Below are 21,250 nucleotides of genomic sequence, written 5' to 3'. Positions count from 1 at the left end.
GACAACCGCTTCGGGGCGGGAACATCCCGACCCAGAGCCGATCTGTGGAGAGTCTGCAGGTACTGTAGCATTTGCATCGAAAGACATCGGATCCCGCCGGCTGTTATCCCAGCCAGGCTCTGTTTGTTTGGTGGGCCAACGGCAACTACATAGTCATTGTTGGCTGTTTTCTACTACCCCTCTTCTCGGACCACTCTCGCATCGAGGCTTCTATGTAACCATGCCCAAATGAACTGCCAAAAAGCTTCAAAGTCTCCACGTATAGGACCAAGGAAGGCCATGCTTTGTCACAATCTAATCAGCCGCCGAGAGTCTAGAAACATGTAAACAACAAGTAAATCGCAATTGACGGATGCGATCTGCTTCCGAATGGAAGTGGTAACAATGACATATGGAGTGACCAAGACATAAATACCAGCCAGAAGTCCGCAATCATCTTGTACACTCTATCCTCATCATCATCAGCTCAGACATCAAACTGCATCACCTTTGACACAACCCCATTGTCAAACACCTCCCAACCGCCATCATGCAGTTCACCATTCTTTCTCTTGCCACATTGGCCTCTTGTGCCGCTGCGCAATTCTGCGGTGTCGTCACCTCTCCCGCTCAGAGCTACATCCCCTGCGAATCAGAGCAATTCCCCGCCATGGACGCTACCTGTACCGCCATTGGAGGTACTGTGTCCGGTCACAACCGAGAAGTCGGCAACCAACTCTCCAACTGCATCACCTACTGCAACAATGTCCCCGCCGGTGGACACGACACCAACGGCCTCGCCGGTCGCTGGAACTACCACCTCTACGTTGTCGATTCGTGCACCAGCTGCGGATACTGCGACGGCCAGTAGACGTCGCTGAATCTTGACGCGATCGGCCCGTGTTGGTCACCATGCGGGCGAAGGCCAAATGGTAGATGGTAGAACACTAGAACACTTGATTAGGGCGACTCTGTCATGTTGTTCCCAAGATCGAGTTACTGAACACCAAAATATTCGTGTACATACTACGACATGCAGACATGGTTGGAGGTGTAAAAGAGATTGACATTTCATCACTTATGAACAGTGATAGTTTGTTTCAAGTACTTGCAATCTATTTTTCGTGATATCCTGGCTCCTCCAGCCTTGATCGAAAGTCATTGCGCAAAATATGAGATACATCAACATTGCGTCTGAGAAAACCAAACAGTCTAAGATGTCCCCTTATTCACACCGCCCTCGCGTCATTCTCAATGTGTCCTGCAAGGGGTATTACTCCAAAGTGCATGACACCAAGGTCAGCAGACGCGATCAATCTCAAGAGATGAGCTTTCTGGGCTCTACCCGAACGCAGAAGCCTCGGGGCTTCACGAACCACGCGTTGGCGGTCGTCCAAGAGCCTCCAGGCGCTGCCGCGTCTCCGTCAAGCTTGAAGTCGAAATCGCGGATGATTCTCGGGATCAGTTTCGTCATCTCCAAGATGGAAACATTCTTTCCCAAGCACGTCCTCGACCCCAAGCCGAACTATTTTGAAATTAGCCAGACCGCTAACTGAAAAGCTTGAAGAACCACACCTACCGGCATCCAGTTTCGGTTCATCAGGGAAAGCTTGTCTTCGTCGTCGATGAGCCAACGCTCAGGGCAGAACTTACCCGCATCCTGGCCGAAGATACTCTTATTATGATGTTGAACCCAGCTGTTGATGCCAACAACAGACTAAAAGTTAAAAGAACACGTTAGCGAAATGTTTTGTTCCCTCAAAGATCATCAGGACGTACACCTTCGGGGAAGAAACGGTCGGCGATGGTGGCGCCTCCTTCAGGCACGACCCGCTCCAACGGCAGGCCGACGGCAGGGTGCATACGCAACGCCTCCTTGATGACAGCCTGCAAGTAAGGCATGTCCTGACCCTGCTTGAACGTGGGATTCTCCGAAAGCTCGCCCCGGCTGCTGAAGTCGTCGATCTCGGTACGCAATTTCTTGATGCAATCCGGGTTCCTAAGGAGATGGTACAGAATTCCAGAAAGACTGATGCCGGTTGTGTCTGAGCCCGCAAACATGTTGGTCGCGCATCCAATGAGAATATGGTAATTGGTGAAGGCATCGGGTTCCTCCGAGTGTTTGGCAAGATACTTCCTCAAGAAAGTCTCGCCGACACCCGCGCCTTCTACATCGGTCTTGGACTCGGTCACTGACTTTGGTGAAGCGCGCTCTTCCGTGACCCTGCTCTGAGTGAAGTTCATCACATACATGATGCGGTCGGTGCGGAAAAGAGGACCCATGGCTGAAAGAAGCGGAGCAATGTAGCGATGGAATGAGGGGAAAATTCCGGCGAGGCTTGAGTAAATCAAGCTGGCGTCAAGGTTTTCGATAACCTTGCCAATATCATCGCCGCGGTCCAGGAAGCCTAATCGCTTGCCGTACGTAATGTACGCTACGGCATCAAAGGCAAAGCACTGGAACCAGTGGCCGATGTCAACGGGTGCACCGACCTTCGAAAATTCCAGCATGCGTTGGGAGAAGATCTCGCCGCACTCATCAAGATACGGCTCGTAGTTGACGAGCGATGTCATCGAGAAGGCGTGCGCAAAGAAGCGTCTGTTGTGGGCGTGGCGTTTGATGGACTGATCGGAGAAAATGTTCCACCAGGTGTCATTTGGCTGGAATGAGGAGTACCAGATCGACTTGGGGAACTGAGTTCCGTGACCGTAGATAGTCTTGGATGCCTCAGCGTCATTGATGCTGTACCGATTGGGGCCGTATCTGACGATGGGGCCTAGTTGGGTGCATCTCGAGATTAGCATGTTCCACACGACCCAGCCTAGCATCTCTGCACATGAACTTACCATATTTTTCATGGAGAGAAATATTGACCTTTTCGAAATCACCTTGCTTAATGCGAAAGAAATACCAAAAGTCCGTAAAGCGCGCCAACATAGGCCCAGGTATGGACCGCAAAGGAGAGCGCACCCAATTGAACAACGCTGCAGCAACGTAGAAAAACAGGGCAAACACCGCTACGGCCAATAAAAGTTGATTATTCATGTTGTGAGGTCAAAGATGCTGAAAAGATTGGATGAACTGCTTGCTTGTCAAGGCTGGTGACATGAACTGGATCGATGCAGCTCTGAACATTCTTCGCGAGGAGCTTTATAGTCGACGGCCTGTCTCATTTTTTGAGTTTCATTTCTCCAGGTCTCGTATGGTTGTGATTGCTTTTGCGTGGACTGATACGCAATTGATGCATCACGTTCATGGGTTGCCTGTTGCGTAAAGGCGTACGGCTTAGAACACCAATTGGTCGTTGGCGATGGTCGAGTCATAGCGCCCCCGAAAAGCCCCAAAAAGCGGACGGCGTGGAAAATGAGCTGGCCCCATACGACGATGGCCGGCGGCGAATAGTCGATAAAACAATAATAATACTGGTGCTTGGCCTGAGACCTTCGCTTCAGCGAGTGGATCATACAGCGGCAGTACAACCTCGGGTGCTGATCCTTGGCGGTCTATCGTCGTCAACTTACACACCGCCAAACTTTCCGCCTGGTTTGTGTTGAAGCTTCCATTACGTATCAGTGATGACGCTCTATGGTTTCCCAGGAATGAAGCCTGGACTGAGAGGCAATCCGCTGTCCGCAGCTTGCGAAAGCAAGAACGAAATGATAGCACAGTTTGGATTGAAGTTATCGGATTTTGCCATCATCTGCCGAAGCTGCACGGAGCGCGTCGCGGTGATGGCGGGCACATAACTTTCATGGAGGGACCTGGGGCAACACCCGGAAAACGAAAGTTGTCCGAGACCGAGGTCGACCCGTCTTATGCTTGACACTCATGAAGGCGGGCTGGCCCCGCACGGGGTGCTCCGGCGAGTGGGGCTGCGTTCGAGCCGGGATTGCGGACCGGAGGCTATTGGATGCCGCGACCGAAGGTCAACGGCCATTGACTACTCTCGACCCCCCGCTACACTTTTATCGTCGACAAAGGTTCTCTACTTAACGAGCACACGACTACCGAAACCCATGAAAGCAGACAGGCTCAGAAGGTCTTCCTTGACGAGCTGAGTGCTGAACTTTCAGCTTGGGGCTACCCCTGAAAGCCTCGACGATGAGGTATCATAACATAGAGCTATGGAGTCAGCATATTGATTCAAAGCTTCAAGTGAGAGTTTTGAAGGATTGAATTCGACAAAATCCAAACTGCGTACATTATTTGCGATGTGCCTACAGTGGGTAGCGGACCGCGGAGATCGCGTGGCCTACCTACATCGCTAGGTTTCCACTCATGTCTAGTACGTAGCCGGAGTAACACTGAGCCGGCCACCATCCGTCAAGACGCAATTACCATTGCAGTATGTGCCAGCTCGTGAAGCCAAATACAGTAGCGGTCCCATGATATCTTCCGGAAGACCTGCTCTCTCAGCAGGTATTTGATCCAAGGGGAAGGCTCCCTCAACTGTAGGATCCGTGCCTTGGATTAGGCTCGTAGTGAGATCAGTCGGGAACACTTGACATGTTTAGCATCGTTGACCGAAAACTTCGTTTGCTGGACGCCAACTTACGTCCTGGGCAGAGTACATTGGCTCGGATCCTGTACGGCACCAAATACGTCGCCAGAACCTTCAACATCATTGTCGTTGCCGCCTTACTAGTGCCGTAAGCAAATCCAGCAGTGATCTTTCTGTTGAAGCTGCCAATACTGCTGGTTGCAATGACCTGGCTCCTTCCCCCCTGATAATTAGACCGATTGCCTTTGTCCAAGAGTCCCAGGAATGATATCGCTGTGTAGAACACAGCAGTGCAGTTGACGTGGTACGTGTTGGTGAATTCCTCCATGGGGATCTCCAAGAGAGCGTCTTGAACTTGCGCAATCGAGGCGCCCGGAGGTACGTTTCCGGAAGGCCCAGCAATACCTGAATTGGCAACGAGCAGGTTGATATACCCGACATCTTTTTCAATCATCGCCACTGCGTCCTTGAGGCTTTGGCGGTCTGTCACATCGCACTGGATGGGTACAACGTTCTCACAGCCCTGCCATAAGTCAGCGGGCATTGGACTATTGGCGATCATCAGTACGCACAATTTCTTTCACAGCATCATCCAGCACCTTTCTTCTTCTGCCGAGTATGTAGACTTTCTTTGCGCCGTTTTCTGCTAACGCTCGTGTCATATAAAGTCCTAGCCCTGCAGGAATTGTGATTAGCCATCGAAGTAATGAAAGAGCCATGCTTGCGGACATACCACTGCCTCCGCCTGTTACAACAGCCACAATCCCTCGAATATCAAAAAGACTGCCTGATTTGTAGGACTGAGACATGGTAGATATGCACGAGTTCGGGCCGCGGTGGTGAGATTCGATGCGAAAAGACGGTTAGATAGTTGGATTGAATGTAGGAACTTATGAAGAAGTGAGGAAATCGGCAGTCTACCATGTGAAATGGGTTGAAGATATGTCCTTGTTTTATTACTAAAATGTCTAGAATATCTGATGATCTCTTTTCTACGTTGGTAGTCCTTGTTCGCGGTGGCCTGCCAAATGCGGTCCGCGCGACCCCCACACGACTACTGCAGGCGTAGTCGAACGAGGGCAAATGGAGGCTAGCTTCCCATGTCCACCAAGCTGGACATTTTTCAAATGATCTCCCATAGAAATCTCTCAAGTGAAGTCAACGGAAGGTTATCGCGACCCTCTCAGTTATGCAAGCACGGGGGTGTGGGTGTTCTGAGGGACTCCAGGGGCTCGGGCCGGGACTGCGACCAGCTCCGCTTTGCGCACCGAAAGAACTTGTCAAGGAAGGAAAATGACCTTGTTCAAGGCTTTAAAATTCACTGTTTAAATTTCCTTTCAAAATACAAGCAAAAAAGTCGAAAATGGGAGATAAGTGTGCTCCTTGATGCTATCAGTCTTTATGTGTCAATCCGCTTGTAAACTGACATTCTATCTGTACCCCGTTGCAGGCAAGAACACGTTGTTGAGAAGTAATCGAATATAGTAAGGGTTTAGTGGAATCGGAAACAACGTGAATGTATTCATGTTAGTCGTCTTTGACGCTTGTGCCCCTACGAATATCTAACCCGACCAAAACTCCTCGCGTTGATATACCTCTCCAGCCCCAGCCGATAACCCGCATCAGCAGTGCCACCTCCTAGTTTAGTTGCGTCCGGTATCCACCGACGTCGGAGAAGAAGCTTAAAGCGAGCGTATATACAGGAGCAACCTATAAACACATGCAATTTGTATTCCTCTGCGCTAAAAACGCACGCTCTGTCGCGGCACCACCTTAGGCAACAGGGGGGAGGGCCAGGTTGGCGGGGATCCTTCCGGCGGAGCCACCGGCCACGTTCTTTGCGGGTACGTTCTGCTGCGATCCCTTGGCGGCCATCTTGTAGGCCTGCACGTCCGCATCCGCCTTACTGCAAGATTGTTAGTACTTCTCCCGTCCGCTTCTGTGTACGTGAATGACTTACGGGTTAATGATCATAACCATGCCGAGTTGGCAGTGCATGCCCTGGGCGCAGTACAGGAGCATTGGCTCGGTGTTCTCGACCTGAACGTTGAAGGTTCCGATAGGAGAGCCATCAGTAACACCCGGGATGAAGCCGCTGTGAACAGCGTTGGGCTGCATGTCCCCAAGGGGCAAGCATGGTGCCTGGACGTTCGCTGCCTGGGTGACGGTGTGGTTGTTGGGCCAGAATTGGAACTGAACGATGTCGCCGGGCTGAGCTCTCACGATCTCAGGGTAGAAGAGCAACGACTTCTCGCGGGTCGGGCTACCGACGAGGACTGGGATAACCTTAGGAGTAGGTCCGGGAGGAGCGCCCGCGGGAGGCATGGGAGCAGGTGGTGCCTGGCGCTCTGCAATAGTGTCAGCTCAGGGTCATAGCACGTTGACCTCGTGGCTTTGTCTGCTTACCCTCAATGGCAGCAGCCATGGACGCGCCAATGATGGCGGAGAAGTAGACGACGACCGTGTTGAACTTCATTGTGACAGACGGATACCCGTGGGCTGGATGTTAATTACTAGAGACGTTGATTCAATGTCGCAACAAGAACACTAATGATCCCACGCATCAAGAAGAGGTCGGAGGAGGGCCCTGTGATATTTAAGCTACTACTCCTGTGCACTGCAGAATCTAAAACGAATCGCACTCGCAGGAAAGCATCGCTTCTGCACCCGCTGACTAGAACGAAGCTTTTCTCTCTTAACCTTCCGCACTGGGCTAAATTCTCCCGATCATGAGACCGACTAAGCCCTTCAAAACGGACGGACATTCATTTTTTTTCTCGGTTTGCTGCCGCGATCAACAGGGGTAGCAAGTGAAGCTTGGGGCTCCCGAGAGATGGGATGACCGAACTGCCCAATAGGACGTGCTGAGTACCTCAAACGTGCCTTGTTTCGTTTCTTCGGCCACACTCCCTACCGAGCTGGCTTTCTGCTTAGAAATGAAGAAGAATATGCAGAGATGCTGCTTAAAGATGCGGTGGGAGGGGCGGCACTTCGCTCTTTCGGAATGGGGGGGGAGCCGGCCAGTCAATAATCTGTCTGGCTGTGTCAGGGTGGCCCGAGATTGGACGACAAGCGCAAGGGGCGAAGCTGCGGGGGGTACGGTAGCTTATCCTCGCTCACCGGCCGCGGGCTTGCAGGAGTTAGCCATTTTGACTATAGAGTAGAGTTATGACCGGATGAAACGGTTGCGGAGTCGTTTCGAACACTCACGAGGCGTTGGCCGCCTGCTGGCTCCATCGCGACTTTCCGTGGTGGGGGATCTCCGAGCGTCGAGGAGCATAGGGGAGCGGGAGATCGGCACAAAGGGCACATTAACCTGCACATCTTATGGCATTGCGGCTCCCGGAAGATACTTCCCACGCGCGCGGGAGGCAGACTTGGTCTTGACGTCAACTGAGTTTTTGGGCTGAAAGCGGGAAATGGTTCGATGTATGTTAGGGTCGTGCGCACGTCTTGATCGTGTCAAAATCACGATTGTATTACCATATGCGATCACTTCAATCTAGTGAGCCTGATCTATTCTATCCAACATGTACGCCATCTAATTGCAATATCCCGTAACTTGGAACCACCCTGTTCCAAAAGCCGATGCCCTATTATTTCTCCGTATCTCCGTCTGTTTGGCTTTTTACATCCGTCTTCGGCTTGTTCTCTTTGACGCTCTTCCACTCGAAAAGCCCAATTCCGAGGACCGTTAAACATCCGAGAACGGTCGCAATGAGAAACACGTTTTGCAGTGCCTTGTTGTACGACTCGATGATGCCGTCCACCGAATCGGGGTAGGTCTTGCGCATAGAGTCCACCAGCCCCGATGCTCCGGCGTTGATGACCACGGCCGGATTTACGTTGGGGACGTTTCGACGGAGCTCGGCGACGAGTCGCGAGCTGAAGATGTTTTGCGCAACGGCTAGAAACACAGTACCACCCAGGCTCTGTAGGAATACCAAGACCGAAGTAGCGAGGGCGATGTCGCGCCCCTTGAACACGGTTTGCGCGGCAATGATGCACTGCTGCCCTCCCAGACCCACCCCCAAACCCATTAGGACGAGTGAAGCAGCCCTGAGGCAGATGTTAGCACTTTGGGCAGACTGAATCGGAAAACGTAACAGGCCTTACCAGAACGCCGTGTCAGTGTCGACGGTAAACGAATAGATCAACCCACCAGCCACGGAGGAAATGACAGATGACGCGATGATTTGCGGCACGTAGTAGCCAATTTGACTCGTCTAATGATTTATCAGCATTAAGTGTCAACGTCGTCAAAACGGCGGAGGGACGTACCAAGATCCCGGACACGATTGTCGCAACGGACATCGAGGCTGATGATGCGAGCAGGTCGATGCCACTCTTGTAGGCTGAGTGGTTCTTGACCGCCTGCAACCAGATCGGGATGTAGTAGACATCGATAAAGAGCAGAGAGAACAAGAGTAAGATTGTCCAACATGAGGCGATCATGGTTCGCTGAGATATGATGCGAAGAGGAACCGTTGCCTTGTCGCCCTCGCGATATTGGACGAAGCCCCACAAAAGAAAACAGAGTGCGAAGATGCACCAGCAAAGGATGATGCGCCAGTTGCTCCAGGCGTACTCGGTTCCGCCCCACTGTAGAGCCAGTAGAAGACAGATGACCCATGGAATGAGGAGCAGTGTTCCGACAAGGTCGAAGTTGTCCATGAACTCTTTGAAGCCTCTTGGTTCCTCCTTTGCCTGTTCGGAAAGCCTCAGAAAGAGGAGAATCACAGCGAAAGTTACACCTCCCAAGGGAATATTAATCCAAAAGCACCATCCTGCCACAAGTCAGCAAACAGAAAATCATCCAAATTATAGCAGCCAAGATCGTACTCCAGGTAGCCTTGTCAACGAAGACGCCGCCGAGGGTCGGTGCGATGACCTGAGAGACTCCGGCAGCGGCACCAATCGCGGCGGTGAAAGTGGGCCGCTTATGAAGCGGTACACTCTTGGTGATGATCTAGATCCTTGTCAGCCGGTGTCTGCGGCGGCCGTTGGCGCTCCCGAAACCTACAATTAAAGCCCCGGTCATCAGGCCGGCCGCACCCACTCCGGCAACCGCTCGTCCGACGATGAGAACGACGGAGTTCGGGGCCGCGGCACACACCACTGACCCCACCTCGAAGATGGCCAGCCCGATCAGGAAGATCCACTTGATGCTGTACTCGGCATAGAGCTTTCCGAAGAGAAGTTGGAAGGAACATTGTGTGAAGAGGTAGGCAGACCCGTACCACGCTACGTCGGACAGCGAATTGAACTCTGAAGTGATTTCAGGAATGGCAGTTGCCAAGATTGAGCGGTCCTATGAGAGACGAGGTGTCGGTAAATAGATAGCAGTAAAATTTGCTTGGCTGTCGAGAACTTACTAGGCCAAAGCAGAGAATAGCAAGAAATAGACCAATCGAGATCGCCGTAAGGGCCGGGCCGCTGGGATAGACTTCGATTATTTCGGCTTGGCTTTGGACACCCTGTTCCGACCCCGGTATATCCGTTTTCTCTGAGGGTGTCCTCAGTGCTGGTGTAGCGTTGACCGGCCTGGTGTGATGTCACTCGTGAGCAGGTGTTCCGCTGCCGAGCCGCTAAGGACCTCCGCAAACTTACATGGTTTCGGCGGAATATGCCCCGGAAGACGCCATTCGAAGGAATATTATCGTTTGCGCTGGTGTTCAAATATGGGAATTTAGATGTTCGATATCTAACACTAGGTTGCCTGTGCTTTTCGAGTATTTGTACTACTCTTGGCCATCTCGAAAAACAATCCCATCTTCTTGTATTGATCCTCATGTCCGAACATTCTGACTGCCCTCGACATCGGTCCGTACGGGAAATAGCCCGTCAGCAAGTGTTGGTAATTGGTGGGCTAATCCGAGACCCGCTCCCACGAGATCTCTAGGGACTTTGGTCTGCTTCTACACTTTGAGCCCAGCCACATCCAATTTGTGGAGGTCTGCTCCATTTTCGCTCAGCCTCGACAGGCAGCAGATGTCTAATCATTGCAGCAAAGGAGGTCATGTCCGGAGGCACTCATGTAAATTGGTGGAAGATGCTGCCTAGCGCTGACCCTTGTCCCGCCAAAATGGCTCCCTAGCCAGGGTTAACACGGGTGAAAGTGGGAATTTGCGCGTCCATCGGCGGTCGGGTGGTAAGTTAACACCCGACTCCGTGTTCGCATATCCTCATCTGTCCAATCAGATGCTGCCATTGTCGCCCGATCTTCGACATACGGGGCTTAAGACTGACACCGGTCCCCGGTCTTTGACAGCTTTCGTCCGTTCCCAGCTACACCGTCATCCGCGACATTTCTGCGATTTTCCCATTGCTTGTGATGTGCCATTTTGAGCACCAAATTCACAGAGCACACGCCGTCATTATCTTTCCATCGGCTTGAAGATGACAAATGTTTCTCCAGAAGAGGAGGGCAGTAGCCCGGAGTTCATTGCGAACGCCAAAAAGCTCCGAGCTTGCAGCAATTGTGCGCGCCTCAAGATCAGATGCAGGTGGCCACCGGCCACGGAGCATGGTGAACCAACCGATTGCACGAGGTAGGGAGAGATTGCAGACTCCATTCTGGGCAATCCAAGAATGACTTGCAGAGAGCTAATACAAGCTAGATGTTCCCGGATGAACATCCGCTGTCGGGTGCCGGAACCAGTACCCAGAAAGAAACGGGGAAAGTCAAGGTAGGATCTTTTCTGATGTTCTTCTGGACCCTTCTCCAGTGCCAAACTAAGATATCGTTGTGTCTTCTGGCATTGAATATCAGCTGCGTTGATCATCTGTGTTTCCTTGGCGCTGACAGCTCACCCCAGTCGAGTCACCGAACTAGAGAAGAAAATCGATGGCCTGGTCAACCTTTTCCAGAATCAACAACAGGTCAAGCAACATGGAGCTCAAGCTCTTACTCCCGCTACCAGTTCATCGACTTATGAAGAGAATCAGCTGCGTGGATTACTGCCATGCGCTGGACTCCCCATGCCTCAACCTGATACCGAGGCATCCTCCAACGCCGTCACCCCCGACCCTCACTGCAGCACCCAACACACCCCAGATGTCGGTCCTTCGAATACCTTGCAGTTGGTCCCTGGACTCTCCCTCACCATGGATCAAGCCGAAGAATACCTCAACATCTACCGCACTCGCATGGTCCCACACTTTCCCTTCATCCCTATCCACGTGAATGTGACGGCGCGGGAGCTCCACTCCCAGAAGAGATTTCTTTTCTGGTGCATCATGCAGGCTCTCATTCCTCAGGAAGCCCCTGTCCAGAAGGCGGTAGATGACTGGATCAGGCACCATGCAGCAGTACATATCATCGTGAACAGGGAGAGGAAGCTTGAGCTGCTGCAGGGCCTGTTGATCTACATTGCCTGCTACGCTTGGTGGGTGCACCCCGTCTCAGTCTTGCCCAACTGAGGTTGCTGACCTTTGTCCTCATAAACAGGGGAGACGTCCATATTCACTTGGGCATGAGTGCCAACGGCCTTCTGCAACTTGCCATCGGCATGGTCTCAGACATGAGCGTCAACACTCTTGCTGGACCACTAGCCTGGATGCCCAAGACCATGTTATCGGATGCATGGGCTGTTATCAGCAAAGGAAAACATTTCGAAACCCCAAAACAGACTCTCGAAGAGCAGAGAGCGGTCTTGGGAGGCTATTTCATTGCATCTAGGTATGAGCCTCAGTTCTAACCCCATCTTGCTCCGAATCAATGCTGATCTAGTGATACATAGCGTGGCCATCTCAATGCGAAGAAGCCCCCAGGTACAATGGTCAGCATATATGGCGCGATGCTGCAGAACTATCCGCGAAGCAGGGGAGTTCGCAACAGACTCGAGCTTAATTGCATTCGTCCGCATGCAACACATAACCGATCGTCTGAGATCTTTGTTTCCAATTTACGACAGAGATGAGGACACGCATGCCCCATTCTTCAAGGAGCACTACAGCGCAATATTCTCGTCCGTACGAAAGGAGATGGAGGACCTTCAGAAAGAGGAGCCTGGTATAAACAAAGATAATCGTAAGTTGCTCTTTCTCTAATGCAGGAAACATCTGCTTATCTGATTCCTCCGCGCAGCGCTTGTTTGGTGTCACTACGTGACCCTCGCAGTCAGACTTTACGAGCCTGCACTGGGTATGCGACCAATGAGCCCAGCAGATACAGCGTCGCCGACCGAGCCATACAGCCGAACTGAAGCCCTCTGGAAATGCCTCGAATGTGTTCAGGCCGCCATGGACGCTTTAATGTCCATACCCGCAGAGATGTACGCATACCTGCCCTTCACTCTTGTCTCCAGCACCGCCTTCGTTATGATGGCAGCAAATCGGCTTCTGTTGGAAGACGGTAGCCCTGACTGGGACGTTACCATTGCACGACAAAAGATTCCACACGCGGAAAACGCACAACGAATGGCGGACAGATTCGAAGAGGCGGATAACGTTGCCCTTGTTGTCGGCCAGAAGAGGCGTCTTTTTGAAGACCAGACGTCTAGATGGGCCAACTACGCTTACCGTGCACGATGGATGAAGAATTGGTATTTGAGCAAAGTGTCTCCTCCGCAGCGGGAGCCGTCTGCTGAGCAACCGCCGAACACTGCGGAGGGTTCAACGAACGACCCGAGCATGTCTTGGGTGGATGATGTCACCATGGACAAGATGTTTTGGGGACAAATGATTGTGGATGGGTTCGGTCAGATGCCCTATGAGTTTCAGTTCGGTAACGATTCGATGCAGACCTTGCAAGGCATCATGTGGCAGGATGGGATGAGCACGACTGAGACGATGGCCATAGCGAACATGATACCCCAGTAGTAATTCATTGAAATGCGATGTCACATGACTTCGAGCTTGAGATCTACGAACCTAATGTTGGCAAATGGACAACCCGTGATTGAGGTTTATGGCAAGTGCAGACGGCTCTGAGATATGGTCCATTACCTTCTTGTAGCTATCACTAGCTCACCAAAACTGTTCACCCCGCACCACTCTTTGTAAATTCGTCGAATTCTGAGGAAGTTCAGCATTCTGCTCCATTTCTTCGTACACTTTACCGGCTAACACAACATAGGTACTTAGCTAAATTAACACGTGTCAGCAATATAGTACTTGGATAACGTAACCTGGGCCAAGAATTGCGGTGACTTCCGGTTCATCAGTAACGTGAGGTAGTAAAGTCCTAAACACACGGCCATGCTTAACACGAGTGACCTCAAGACCATAAATATCAGATATCAAACCGTTTCTCAGGAACTCGGGACTCCGTACCTGCTTGGTATGGTTACGGAATGTCTTCGTCTCTACAATGGTCTCTAAACTAGCAGGGATTTGCACGATAAGATGCGAACGTAAGCGTCCTCGGTCATGTGCCGAAGTCGTTTGACATGTTCGTCCCTTTGAAATCACTCGGAGGCTGTTTCGGCGGATCAAAAACACCCTTGTTTCCTGCAGTGTCATGGATTCAACATGGGTATGAGTACACAGTTATCCAGCTATCTGATTTAAGGTTCATCATCTCTGCGGGACCTCCCGGGATTTTGAACTCTTGGCACTCAGCCTGATTTGGCCCTTGTATCTACCTTACTTCCCCTTCCCGGAGTTGTATTGAAATCGAAGGCATCTGCTGTTACTCTCAGTTCATTGTCACTTGACTGATGTATTCAAAAGTTCGCGGCAACGAATTCAAACGGACGAGGGCTTCGCTATGAGCCTATTCATGGAAATGTCTGAGTACCATCCAAGTTCTTTGAATGGAAAGCGGCCTGAGCAGGACTACAGTCGATTCAGAAATGAGACGGAGTATGAATCGTAACTTCTTTTCCTGGTGCTGGGCTCAGATAAAAGCGTGGGAGTATCCACCATTACTGCACTTTGAATCCTTCAGCTGCAAAGGCCTTTTGACCCCTGTTCGTTGTGGATTGGACACCGCAGCTTGACATGTCGGCCCCCACTGCCCATTATGGGCAACTCTGCTCCGTGAATCTTCCTCAAAGAGGCCGTGATAAGCGCACAAGTGAGTAGAAAGGATGGCTGCCATCGACAAGTCTGAAAGCGCACATCCTGACCGATATTTTCAATCCCTCTCACTTTTGAATTCATGCTCTGTCCATGGTGTTGCTTACCACATCTGTGGCCAATGTCTTGAATGTCAAATTGTGTCGTTATTTCGACAAAAGAGCATGTAAATCGACTCAGCACTAGCATTATCATTAAATCCACCAAAGCCCCAGGAAGGTCTCGTTATTTCATTGCGATACAGAATAGAATTTTGTAATAGACTATCTATTGAGCTCCTTAAACATATCAAAATGTTGCCCTACTCCATGCTTTGCGTATCACTTCTCTCCATAACGTGTTACGTTCGGCCGCACTCTACCGGATCGGAAGACGCAGCAGACGTGTCTCACGTAGCATCTCACCCTCGTGCTTATTGAAGTACCTTCCAGTCCAGAAGCTAACAGCACAGTCAGAAATGTTCAAAACGAAGCGTAAGCCAGATGAAGGGGAAATTCGGGATAACATGGAGCCTTACCTCCACAAAAGACTCCCCAGGGCAATGTCGCGCAGGCCTCCGAGGTATTTGAGCACCACACGATCCTGTTTGGATCCCCAACTCGGCATTTGAGCCAAAGCCTCGTACCATCGCCGGTATCTCGTATCAATCATACGCCCTGCCTCGTCCATGGCTCCCTGTAGTGTGTACCCTTGAGAACACAGGATGCCGATGACAGACAAGTCCTCTCCCTCGATCTATTGAAAGTGTTAGTATCTCAACAACCCATTCGTATACGCCCGTCAGCATGCGGGTGCAAGGTTTGCGCAGGGAAATCATTCCTTGGAAGGACCCACCACGTCCTTCTTGTATGAAAGAATATCGTTGTCGCTAGAAGTGGTAGTGTCAGTACTGTATCATTGGGTGTTAATATCACTTCAGTGTTTAACGAACAGGAGCACCAAGTCCACAGCTACTTCCTGACAGGCCTTGATCGAGGGATGGCTGATGATGTGGTCTGGGACTTCGATGCCAAGCGCATACCTGCAAACTTTGAGTTAGCTATACTCTTTTGCTTACTCGGGTGATGAACAGTCATCTTTTCAGGTGTTCTTACTCGACTAGCACAGTGCAAGGCATAACGCCTATGGTTCCGCGTCGAAAAACGAGAAAATCCTCCATGGTGAGACTTCGGGCGTCCAATCTTCGCGAGTGAACTTGGCCGAGTACGCCAAGCATGTAGTGTTTGAGATCTTGATCGGTCAATGGATAACGCGGTGAGGCAGCAGACTGGGGATCCCGACTCACAGGCTTTGTATCGGTGTTGAAGAGCTGTGGCATTGTGTTAGCCCCTTATTCCACTTGCAGTTTAACCTGGAGAAGGCTTCACATACTAGGTGATGCGCGCTGTTGGGGTTCATGTCAGTCATCTGCTGTCCGTCTGAGCCTGAGGGATGGTAGTACCTTTTGAATGCTCCGCCAGTTTACCTGACAGGCGTAAGCAATTGGATCATCGTCACGAGACACAAGAGGATGACAGTCATCCAGTATCGATGTCATGTTGATTATGTTGCAGGCTGCAGCGTGAAGGTCTTCTTTCAGATGACCCTCGTCGAACTCTGTGTAGGACACAGTATGTCAGCTTAAATGCATATTTCACCTCAAGTAGAGTTCGTGTAACATCAAAACAAAACTAAAGGCTTTGACTCACGGTCATCCCAAACAAATGCCTGTACACCATATAGTCACGACGTTGTTAGCCAACTCCCACGGTATGCCTCGTTCTAGTTGACAAAAAGAAGCTTTTGACTGAGCCACCAGAGCTTACCCAATTCTGCCAGTCAACCATGGTTCGTAGGGCTTCTGCATCGCAGTTTGGAGCCCACCAAGACACCAGGTAGGCGAAGTCTGCGCGAGAGTGACGAGACTTTTGCTCATCGTTCAGACCTAGGGTTCTTTGAAGAACAGGAGTGTTAGGTCGCTCTTGAATCTTACATAGAGTGTGAAGTGTTAAATACTTAGCAATCCATGAATCCGCTTCCAGCTTCACTTGGGCGTAGTGAGCGTTTTGTACAGGCTCGACAGACAGAATTGATGTAAACATATCAGGTACAAGCACCTCGCGGTCTGTGGTTGACGTAGATAGGGCCTGGCTTTCTGTCGACTCATCGGTAGCAGAGGTTCGGGTCTCAATGAACAAGGTGTTATGAGACTTGTCCCACTCCGAAGTTGTTGGAGAAGGTGGGAGACTAGCTTCAATGTGATGTCTGCTGTTATGGTCTCTCTTTCTTGAAGGCATGATGACAAGTATGGCTATGGATTTGACACAGATTAATAGTGTGATGATCGACCTCAGGCCAGATATAAGGGGTTGTTGTAGCAGTAGGCGAACCTGAAAGCCAAAGACGAATCTTTTGAGGACTTCAGAGACGAAGGTCGCGTATTTATACCTTTTGAGGTAAGTTTCCGCCCCTCCAGCCTTCTGTCTGTGGACCACCTCACCTCCATGCGTGGGTATGATCACCCCAGTATGGGAGACCCGCGCCTCAGACGGGCATCGCCATGGATACTGAGATAGTACAGCGACTTAGACTGTCATGATCTGACATCATTACCTCAAGCGGCATTCCATTAAAGGTTGGTATTTCAAGATGAGCCTAGCTATGACGTCCTCCCAGCCAGTATGGACAGCTTCTTGTGGATATTGACTTTGCAGATTGTTGACAGTCTTTGGCGCAACTCGATATTACGAAAAGTGCTGTTTGTCTCATGGCAAAGCGTGGGGGCTGTCCATCACACCCATGTCGTTGTATCATGGCCGGCGTGATGATGTGCTGAACACACCGACAGGATGCAGAGTTTACGTACCACTGGTAAGCGAAGGTTCCCGTGGGACTGCAGGAAACTAGAAGCCCCTTGTCGCTTACACGGCATAGCCGTTTCTCGATGACAGTCGAGACTCGGACGTAAGATAAGGTGTGGCGGAGCGGGTAAAAGCTTCTCGGTTTGGACAAGTCTGACCAGGCCCAGGAGGCCAAGAAAAGACGCAAATCCGGTGACGAGGGGCCATTTTCCATAAGAAGACATGTCATCTTTTCTTGCATGTGTCGATCTCAGCCAATCACTCCCACGGGCGATCCGGAGCCAGCGGCACATATGCCAGGGTGATCAGGCTGAGGTGCGCTTAAACGGGAACTAGAAGACGACTATTTGCGGGGTGCCCAAGAATCACGGACCCACGGTGCAGGCCCTGTCACAAATGATTGTTCAAGTCAGAGACAAGTTTAACAGCCTGACTTACGGCCGAGCTGAAATTTAAAAGAATCGCAAGGGTTACATGGCGTGTTGTGTCTGCCTCCTTGGGGCACAGAAAAGGCAAATGCATCCATTTCAACGTTTCTACGCAACCCTTTTTGTCACGAGCTGATGAGTTCTTAAAAGGTGTTTGGCAATTACCAACGTATTTGGCGCATCTCAGGGGTCCGACTCGCCACTTGTTCTCGAGCACTCAGTCAAAACCCTAAGGTACCTTCCAGGCTGTCTGTAGGAGTCTTTCATTTCTAAACGGTTTGTGGCATATGACATGGCACACCTGCCTTGGAAGGTACGTAGCAGCTGACGGTAGAGAGATGCTGTAAGATCAAACATGTTTTCTTGTTTCGTGTTTAGTCACGATTTGGCTCCCGCCCAATTTGTTGGCCTCAACCCCTGAACTCTAGCATCACCGCGTCAACCCATACATGTGCGCGTTCAATTACATCCGAGATACGCAGTTTGATGCAGGTGGCGATAACCTGAGATGAATGTCGAAAAATAAAACGGTGGTCAATGCGGATGTCCGATCTGGGTTCCCACTTACGGCGAGTAGCTCCCGTTCTAGAAGCACAGTAGCAATCAGTCACCAACACAGTGGACTCTTTCTAGCACCTTTCAACCATGCTGAGCCGGTTTTTTGCTTTTATACGGGCAACAAAGTCTTATCAGTGCAGCTTTGATGAAGCACTGAGCGTCCCGGAGGCTTTGTCCACGATCTGCGCCTCGGTACGTATAAGGACATCAATAAACTATACGACGCATCTGGAACTACATAGGTTCCAGCTAAATTGCTAGTTCATTACTTAGATCGTTCACAATTGCGAGCTCTTACGGAGTCTCAGCTTTCTAGTTAATGGGCGGATGCGTTTAAATGAAATTTTGTTGATAACTTGTCTATCAAAGCCTGAAATCAACGGTGATGACATCAAAAAGATATGAAAGGGGCGCTTGTGCATTGCCTTGTCTCTTAGTGCTAACTCCGAGACCGAAACCACAGTGATTCTAGAAGTCTTTGAACCTATATGAGCTCCCCTATGTACCTCATGATGTGAGCGTCTTCCATCACTGCTGCCACCTCATCAAATTTCTGCGCTACGGTAAGGATATCCGAAAGTTTCAGGCGAACCCGTAATAACTGTCCAGCAAGATACAATTTGATGACGCCATCGGACGACACCTCCTGGGCACGCTCAAGTGTCTCGATGATACGCCTCAAACACAAGCTGCCCCCATCCAAGTCTCCATATTGTATCAGACATTCATGGATGAAGAATGTAGCCACGGCGTACTGCGCAAGGTCGCTGATACTTCGACTTGTCTGAAGAAACGCAGAGTGATCATCGCCTGCCATCAGCTCGGCGAGAGACCTATCGCTCAATTCCTTCAACGCTATTGGTGCGTGTGTCATCTCAATGTTGGCTTTAGTCCGACGAACCTCCACGCGGCTCATCTCGTAAGCAAGCCCGCCAAACGTAGTGGTAGAGTTGCGCGCCAAAACCCCAAAGCTGTCGAGGCATTTCAGGTAGCTCTGTGAAACGTCACATCCGTAATTCTGCTGCAAATGAAGTGTTCTCATACGTGCGTTGATGGTGTTGTAGTCGATGTCTCCTCGTATTTGAGTCAAGATATCTGCAAGGATGAGATGCATTTGTCGGAGGTAGTACAGTAGGGCCTCGGGGGTACTGATACTGATCGCATGCAGCATTTCAGCCATCTGAGTGATTGGCTCTTCTCGCTTTTTCGCCTGCAGCATTTCCCATAGGTAATGTGTGTAGATCCTCGTCATCAGGATGTTTCCTGTTTCCAAAAGTCTAAGGGGGATCTCCAGGAACAGCGACTGGAAGATCGTCAAGGCGTCTTTGTCAATGACATCTTCGATACCGCGAAAAGCCTGCCGAAATGCATGACCGCCCAATTTGATCTCTCCAGTGTTAAATCGACGTATGGCTAGGATAGCTACGGATACGAGATGCTCTCCTGCATCAGGTAGCCACCAAGAACCTCCCACTTGTCTCCATCGAGGATTGATGCGAGAAGTGCCATGGAGGAGATCTCGTAAGCCGAGAAATAGCCCACTGGCGCGTTGATCATCTTTGCAACCAAACAGTAGTATATTTGGGAACGTTTCATGGTACTGAAGCCGTGATGAGGACTGGCTTTCAACTGTGTGTCCGTGGTTTTGGGTTGTCTTTGAGACGGTAGAATGTCGACAACGAATCGGTCTTTTGCCCATGAGCGCTTCAGGTAGCGTCGCCGCAAAGCCTTCGTTCCATTGTTTCATCTCTTTATGTCGCCGAGTGTATTTCTTCCAATTCCATGCGGCAAACTTTACTTTGTATTGTCGCTCCCTACATGTAGGTAGAGATGTCAGTTGTGAATCTTCAGGTGAATCAACGTCAGCAACTCACGTAGCTGAGAAATGATGCTTCTCCGTCATTATTCGGGCAACATCTTTTAAGGACATATTTTGGGCAATGTAAAGGTCTCTGATCGTTTCCTTCCGTTCATCCCAGTCCCTTGTAGTCCGAGGTTTTATCAAGGCAGGTCGAGTTGGAGCCTCTGTCGAGCAGCCCAATCCGAGGAACAGCAGGCCGTAGAGAGAGATATGGTTGTAGTACACAGTTGGAATCGCCGAGTTGATTTGCGCTCCATCTTCCCGTGGTGGGTGCTCGTACTGAGGGTTCGTGGCCATGATGAGCTACGAGATGGCGTGCTGCCTCAAATGAGCTTGTCAAAGCCTAGGAAGATACGAAAATAGGATGCACCGTAATTGCTTTTTCTGGGCGCTAGTGAGACTGAATGGCTTTGATTGAAGCCGCAACGCGCAGACGAAGACAGCTGTGCCCGAATGATTAATTCGCGCTTGAGTTAGGGCAACGCGGCAGGCAACTCCATGTTTAGGCAACTTCACTTTCAATCGCCATGACTTCTGAGGACAAGGGTTTGGTTGGCTACCGCTGGTGAGCTCCAGTAAACAACATCGGTGGACGAATGAAACCCATGTATGCAGTGGCTCGGTGGGAATGAGGGCTTGGCGGATCGGGGCGGTGTCCCATCACATGACGCCTGATGACCAGGGAAGAACATAGTGAAGACTTCCTTTCGTTCTCGGTATCTGGTTGTTATCAACGTACAAGGCACAGGAGGCGAGTGTCGAGGCTTTGATCATCACCGCATTGTTCCTCTCTATCGCCAGCGACCCTATTCTCAAAATTGCGCAAAATATCTAGGACCGGATGGAGAGGGCTTCGTTTCGTCGCCGCGAGATTTGTGGTACGGGTACAGTAGCATTGATCCCAGGCGGAGCACGTTGCATCGGCTGGGTCGGCCCAGGGTGCGATTTTGGGGCATTCATATACAACGTACAACAACCAGTCAAAAGAGACTTGAGTACCTTGGGGCGGGAATTATTCTCGGGTCCAATCGAAAAGTGACAGGTTCTGCCAAGGAAAGA

General features: G+C 50.7%; 5 protein-coding genes across 5 annotated transcripts; 2 read left to right on the top strand and 3 right to left on the bottom strand.

The window, feature by feature from the left end:
* Positions 1–529: 529 nt before the first annotated feature.
* On the top strand, positions 530–850 carry COL26b_013929 (uncharacterized protein; the record flags this gene model as incomplete). The annotated part of the gene is made up of 1 exon (XM_053186513.1): positions 530–850. The coding sequence occupies one exon, from the start codon at positions 530–532 to the stop codon at positions 848–850; it is 321 nt and encodes a 106-aa protein (XP_053029542.1).
* Positions 851–1,297: 447 nt separating this feature from the next.
* COL26b_013928 (uncharacterized protein) lies at positions 1,298–2,808 on the bottom strand (the record flags this gene model as incomplete). Its single annotated transcript, XM_053186512.1, has 3 exons — positions 1,298–1,504; positions 1,559–1,696; positions 1,759–2,808. The coding sequence occupies 3 exons, from the start codon at positions 2,806–2,808 to the stop codon at positions 1,298–1,300; spliced, it is 1,395 nt and encodes a 464-aa protein (XP_053029541.1).
* Positions 2,809–6,254: 3,446 nt separating this feature from the next.
* On the bottom strand, positions 6,255–6,957 carry COL26b_013927 (uncharacterized protein; the record flags this gene model as incomplete). Its single annotated transcript, XM_053186511.1, has 3 exons — positions 6,255–6,387; positions 6,442–6,829; positions 6,888–6,957. The coding sequence occupies 3 exons, from the start codon at positions 6,955–6,957 to the stop codon at positions 6,255–6,257; spliced, it is 591 nt and encodes a 196-aa protein (XP_053029540.1).
* A 1,120-nt stretch (positions 6,958–8,077) lies between these two features.
* On the bottom strand, positions 8,078–10,126 carry COL26b_013926 (uncharacterized protein; the record flags this gene model as incomplete). Its single annotated transcript, XM_053186510.1, has 7 exons — positions 8,078–8,540; positions 8,598–8,707; positions 8,763–9,268; positions 9,324–9,450; positions 9,505–9,792; positions 9,857–10,025; positions 10,092–10,126. 7 exons carry the CDS (start codon positions 10,124–10,126, stop codon positions 8,078–8,080), a joined length of 1,698 nt encoding a protein of 565 aa, XP_053029539.1.
* A 1,462-nt stretch (positions 10,127–11,588) lies between these two features.
* On the top strand, positions 11,589–13,304 carry COL26b_013925 (uncharacterized protein; the record flags this gene model as incomplete). The annotated part of the gene is made up of 4 exons (XM_053186509.1): positions 11,589–11,869; positions 11,932–12,162; positions 12,290–12,513; positions 12,571–13,304. The coding sequence occupies 4 exons, from the start codon at positions 11,589–11,591 to the stop codon at positions 13,302–13,304; spliced, it is 1,470 nt and encodes a 489-aa protein (XP_053029538.1).
* Positions 13,305–21,250: the final 7,946 nt, after the last annotated feature.

This window comes from Colletotrichum chrysophilum, assembly GCF_026319265.1.
Source record: "Colletotrichum chrysophilum strain AFK26 chromosome Unknown scaffold_269, whole genome shotgun sequence".
NCBI classification, from domain to species: domain Eukaryota; kingdom Fungi; phylum Ascomycota; class Sordariomycetes; order Glomerellales; family Glomerellaceae; genus Colletotrichum; species Colletotrichum chrysophilum.
Note: the sequence above shows the minus strand (reverse complement) of the source record. Positions and strands in the feature narration are given on the sequence as shown.